General features: G+C 49.7%; 1 protein-coding gene across 1 annotated transcript in view; it reads right to left on the bottom strand.

The window, feature by feature from the left end:
• Positions 1-223: 223 nt before the first annotated feature.
• Fkbp5 (FKBP prolyl isomerase 5) overlaps positions 224-6,000 on the bottom strand; it is a 42,161-nt gene continuing 36,384 nt past the window's right edge. Inside the window, exons 9-10 of the mRNA XM_032888564.1 lie at positions 3,413-3,652; positions 224-2,372 (exon numbers count right to left, since the gene is read on the bottom strand). Of these exons, the coding sequence (XP_032744455.1) occupies positions 2,268-2,372; positions 3,413-3,652 (345 nt within the window). The 3' untranslated portion in view covers positions 224-2,267. The remainder of the gene's footprint in view (positions 2,373-3,412; positions 3,653-6,000) is intronic.

The raw sequence follows: 6,000 nt of genomic DNA, 5'->3' as shown, positions 1-6,000 counted from the left end.
CTTTACAGGACTTGGTCAGTTCTCAACACCCACATCTAGCCCACAACTCTCTCCACCCTCACTTCCAGGAGAGTCAAAGTCCTCTTCTGGTCCCCGAGGGCAGCTGGACACAAATACTCTCAAGCACACAGAGATAAAAGCAAATTTTAAAAATCAAACAAAAGAATTAAAAAAAAAAAAAACCAAAAAACAAAAACCCAAGCCACGAACAATGGAAAAAATCACTTTTTAAAAAATTTATTTAAGGAACACAAAATGCATCTAAATAATCTTTCTTTTTTTGTTTTGTTTTGAGATAGGGTCTCCCAAGTCATGGGATCAAAGGTGTGTGTCGCCATTACTCGCAGAGTCTAAGTGATTTTTTAAGAACCAGAATTTCAATGTCATCTGCTTACCCACCACTCTATCCAGGCTCAGGGTGTGTGAAGACATCTGATTTCCGTACTAACTGTCTGAATGACTGAATACAAGAGCATGTAAACTCCAGTGGGCTGGGCACTTTGCCACTTCTGGCTCGGAACCCTGACCATCCTCCCGTCCCACACCAGTGTCCTTGGCCCACAGTACACATTTGGGAGACAGCTGGGGAGGGTCGCCCAAGTTAGAACAAGTTTTCTGTAAAAACCTAACTGGTTAGGCTCAAATTCCAGCACAGCCTCCCTGGCCTGCAATTCTGGTCAATACAACTGCAGACACTGTACACTGCACACCAAGCCGGCTCCTGCTCAGTACCTCCTGGGGGAGACCAGGGCTCTAAAACAACGCAAGGAGGCAGAAGTGCGAAGTGTGAACTCGAAGGTCTCGGCCACGTCACAGACTCTGCACAGCTCTATCCCACCTGCTGCACGCAGACTAAAACTCAACTCCGGGAAACAAGTGACCTGTTGGTGGTAAGGTCCTGACGTGATGACTGACAGACTTACTACAGCCACACTTCTTGAGTGCGGTAGTCCTCAGGGCCGGGAGAGAGCTGTGCATGGATCCTTGGGCTGGTGGGTGTGCCCCACGGGGGTCAGGAGCAAGCCCTGCTCAAACCCATAACTCACCTGTAGGACTAAAATCCAACTCCAAAACTACTTAAGATTTGTCCTAATTCAATGCCCAAGTTCTGGAGACTTTGGCTTGATGTAGTACACAGGAAGCTGGCAACCCTCACAGCTCCCACCAGAACAAGCTGTGGTGCAGGACGAGCGAGGTATCTGCCTGTCCGACCTCCAGGTACCTCACTCTGAAGAGTAATTAGTTGCCTGCTTTAAACCTCCCAGAGTTTGCCCTTCAAAACCCAAGCTACAAAGTAAAAATTGAAAAATATGTTTGCACGATAGAGGAGTGTGAAGTTCCTTCTCAAAAGCGGTACACACGCTGACGAGGAGGTAACCATAGTAATAAAGAGTAACTCATCAGTCTTAGCTGGAGACGGAGACGGAAGTCGGCCACTCTAGGCCTAGGACAAGAGCAAGCCTTAGGCTCTTCACTGCAGGGCAGAGAACGGGGAGGAGCCGAGCAGCTGCGGGAGCCCGGAGCACAGAGAGCTAACATTCTTAAGAGGGGCAGGGGGGAAGATAAGCTCACTTCGACTGCTCCCCACTCACCCGAAACAGAAAGCTGACCAGGAAAGCCCCACCTGCTGTCACTAGTGAAGGGTGTAGAGGAACCACAGAGCCCATGGACATGCTGGAGAGGACAGAAAGCCACACTCAAGTCTGAGAGGGGAGCCTGGAGGGCAGGTAAGCAGTCCGAGATTCAGCTGTGGACCTGGGCGCCCCTTGTGTGGGCTTGTGTCAGGCGAGTCAGTGCCACAGGAGATCTCATCGGCTGCCCTGCCATGCCCACCAATAGGAAAGCAGACATCCCTGCCATGCCCGCCAATAGGAAAGCAGAGATCCACTGAGTTTATTTTCTCAACGGTTTCTGCAGTGACCATAGTGAAGAACCCACAGCAGCTGGGCCCCAGGGTCACAAGGGATGCTGCGCTGGACATCAAAAGGTGACAGACTGAAATGAGCAGGACTGAGCTGCTGGCTTGGTCTCTCCACACCAGCGGCCTTCTCTGCTGTTTCCCCGTCAGTCCCCACCCACCCCGTCAGTCCCCGCCCACCCCCGGCAGCAGCTGTGGTTGGTTGGGAAGCTACTGGCTTGCCATTGGCTTCCAGAATCACAGAGACTGTAACAAACCTTACACTAAACACTGTTCAGTCCTGAGTTGGGGGCGAGCCCAGTGAGGAGGGCCGAGTTCATTAGGACTCTCTTCCCTCCTTGTCGTGGCGTCATACGTGGCCTTCGGCCTTCCCTTCTCCCATGGTCTGACTCTCGTGTTTCTTGCCGGCCGCTCCTTCTACTGCCTTCTTGCTCAATGCTTTGCTGGCCTCTTCCTGAGGGGAAAGGAGGAGATGAAATGAATTAACCCCTGCCTTTCGGGATGGTTTGATCAGGTTTATGGCAAGTGTGCATGTGTGCATCGGGTGTGCACACTAGGAAGGAGGGGTGCCGCACTCTGGAGGAGCTTGTACCTCAGGCAGCTGTTGAATAACAGCCCTTGTGTTACTGGTAGCTGAAGATGGAGGGCAGACCTGGGACCAGAAGGAGGCTATGGGGCAAGAAGCTGGTCTGTGTTTAGACAGACCCACTGCCAGCGAGGCTCCCAAGGACAGCAGAGTGTGCAGTAAAGGCCACCACAGGGACACCTGTTTCCAATCCAAGCTGGATTCAACTAGGAAATATTTCTAGAAAAACAATACGGACGGGCTTAGGGTTTTTTTGAGACAGGGGTTTCTCTGTGTGTTCCTGGCTGTCCTGGAACTTGTTCTGTAGACCAGGCTAGCCTTGAATTCAGACAACTTCCTACCTCTGCCTCTACCTCCCAAGCTCTGGGATCAAGGTGTGTGCCACCACTGCCTGGCTGAATCTATCTTTTTAAAAATAACAAGTCAGGGCTGGAGAGATGGCTCAGCGGTTGAGAGCACTGACTGCTCTTCCAGAGGTCCTGAGTTCAATTCCCAGCAACCACATGGTGGCTCACAACCATCTGTAATGAGATCTGATGCCCTCTTCTGGTATGTATGAAGACAGCAACAGTGTGCTCACATAGATAAAATGAATAAATCTTAAAAAAACAAAACAAAACCAACAACAAAACCAAATGAACTTGGTTTGGTGGCAGATGCCTGTAACCCTAAAACTCATGAAGCAGAGGCAGGAGGATCTCTGAGATGAAGCTAGCCAGGTTACAGAGAAACCCTGTTTAAAAACAAAGCAGGGAGTCGGCCTCTCAGCTCTCACAGAGGGGCCGGGGGGCCTCCCAGTCCATGCCTCTGGCCACAATGGAGTCCCTTCCTAAGTCTTGTTTCTCCCAACCTGGCACCCCAACCTGGTCCCCTAGGTTAGTGCCCTCACGGCCCCAGGCAGCGCATACCTTGGCATCCTGCTCTGCGAACTTCTTGAACATGTTGGCGTACACCCTGCGGTCCCGCTCGTTGTGTTCCTTCGCCTTCCTCTGGCACACGGAGATCTGCTGTCTCGCTGCCTTGTTCTGAGGGTTCACCTCCAGTACTTTCTCAAAGTCCCCTTTGGCCGACTCGAACTCGTTCATGAGCAGCTGGGCTTCGCCCCTCCTGTACAAGCCTTTCTCGTTGGCACTGTCCAGTCCAAGGGCCTAGGGACAGACGGTCACAGTTCAGAAGGGATGCCCATGACTCTTGTCGCCTCAGTGCTGAGGCAGTGCACTCACACCGAGATAAGCAAGGTCACCCAGCAATCAGACAGTGGTCAAATTCACTGGTTTCCAATATTTAGTATAAAATGTCTCCAGTTCAGTGTCAAAGCCTTGATGTCGGGTTGGGGATTTAGCTCAGTGGTAGAGCGCTTGCCTAGGAAGCGCAAGGCCCTGGGTTCGGTCCCCAGCTCCGAAAAAAAGAACCAAAAAAAAAAAAGCCTTGATGTCCAGATGGTGTTGAGAGCTTCTGATTGGAACCAGAGGCACCTCACCAGTGAGTCCTTACTGAACTAGGGGGTCACCTATGAGGTATTCTGCCTATCAGATATGTACATTCTGATTCACAACAGTAGCAAAGTTACAGTTACAAACAGGGTCTCACTATATAGACCAGGCTGGCCTCGAATGCAGTGATCCACTCGTCCCTGCCACCTGAGTGCCTGGCCCTAGAGATGTCACCTGTGTTTAAAAGGAATATCTTGTCTCTGGGTCTCTGTCCTGAGTTCGAGGAAGTGAGTGGCTTTGCTCTGCCCTGCCCTTCTGCACCTCCTGCCCATAGGACCAGGGTCAGCCAAACACAAACAGAATCCTTTGAACCAACTACAAGCCAAATTGTTCTCACAATGTGTATTTTTTGAGGGTCTCTAACTAGTCTGGGGTTTGCTGAATAGGTTAGGCTGGCCAGCCAGTGAGCCCTGGAGATTTGCCAATCAGCTTTAGCCAACACTGATATTACCGTCTCAGGCAGCCTGGAATTAGAGAGAGAGAGAGAGAGAGAGAGAAAGAGAGAGAGAGAGAGAGAGAGAGAGAGTGAGTGTGTGTGTGTGTGTGTGTGTGTGTGTGTGTTGGACCCCTGGAACTCGAGTTACAGACAACCATGAGCCACTGTGTGATTGCTGGCAATGCAAGCAGCACCCCTACCCACTGGGCCACCTCTCTAGCTCCTCATGCACAGCTTTTACGTGGGTGCAGGGACAGAAGTCAGGTTCTTACGCTTGCGCCATAAGCGCTTCACTCACTGAGCCATTTTCTCCGCCCCTAAAAGTTTAGATGTGCTCATCTCTAGCACTTGTACTTCTAGTGATCTATCCTGTGGGAGCACCCTAAACGCGTGTGGAGAGAGACACTCAACAGCTTTCTCTTACGACTCTTAGGATTATTATGAATCTTATAATAAAAACAGACATGGACACTCTTCCTGTGAGGGTCAGTGAAGCAAATCCCCACGATTCACAGAATGGTCCTTAAGGGGTTGAGTCTTTTTACGGCACGCACAGTGAGGGAGAGCCACAGAACGTACTCAACTGATGTGGAAAGAGTCCTGGTTCTACATGGTAACTATGTCCCACCTTTCTCTAGTTAGTTCTTATAGTACTTTGCATTCTGGGGTTGTGTATTATATAAGTGTGTGCATGCATCTGATGTATCTGTGTACGTGTACGTGTACGTGTACGTGTACACACACACACACACACACACACACACACACACACACACACACACACACACACACACCCAGAGGACCGGTGTTTTTTCTTTTACTCTCTGTTTTCTTTTGAGGTCTTACAATATATAAAATGTCTTTTTTGCCATTTCACATTTATTTTTTGTTGTTCTTAAAAAATGTACTACTGGGCTAGAGAGATGGCTCAGTGGTTAAGAACACTGACCAGAGGTCCTGAGTTTAATTCCCAGCACCCACATGGTGGCTCACAACCATCTGTAATGGGATCTGATGCCCTCTTCTGGTGGGCAGCTACAGTGTTTTCATATACATAAAATAAATCAATAAATCTTTAAAAAATACATATTATTACATTGCTGTCTGCACATGTACTGTACGAATGTTATTCCACTTGTCATGCACTTGTGTAGGAGTGTGGAAGAGGCCAGAGTTCTTCTCTTTCCCACGTAGGTCCTAGGAGTCAAAGTCATCAGGCTGGGTAGCACGTGCCTTTCCAGTGAGACAGAACCTGTTATCCCAGGGCAGCCTTGAACTCTCACTTTTCTGTCTTTGCCAAGACCAAGACCATGGCATTGATCCCTGTGGTTCTTTGAATAAGGATGGCCAACAGGCTTATATATCTGAACACTTCATCACCAGGGAATGGAACTGTTTCAAAGAATTAGAAGGACTAGGGATCAGGAAGTGTGGCTTGTTGGAGGAAGTGTGTCACTGGGGGGAGGCTGTGTGGCTCAGTGGTAGTGTTTGCCTAGCATGCACAATGCCCTGGGTTCAATCTCAGCGCTCTCTCCCTGTCTACTCTCAGACCCAGAACCTGGGTAAG

The sequence above is a fragment of the Rattus rattus genome, chromosome 18 (genome assembly GCF_011064425.1).
Source record: "Rattus rattus isolate New Zealand chromosome 18, Rrattus_CSIRO_v1, whole genome shotgun sequence".
Taxonomy (NCBI): Eukaryota; Metazoa; Chordata; class Mammalia; order Rodentia; family Muridae; genus Rattus; species Rattus rattus.
Note: the sequence above shows the minus strand (reverse complement) of the source record. Positions and strands in the feature narration are given on the sequence as shown.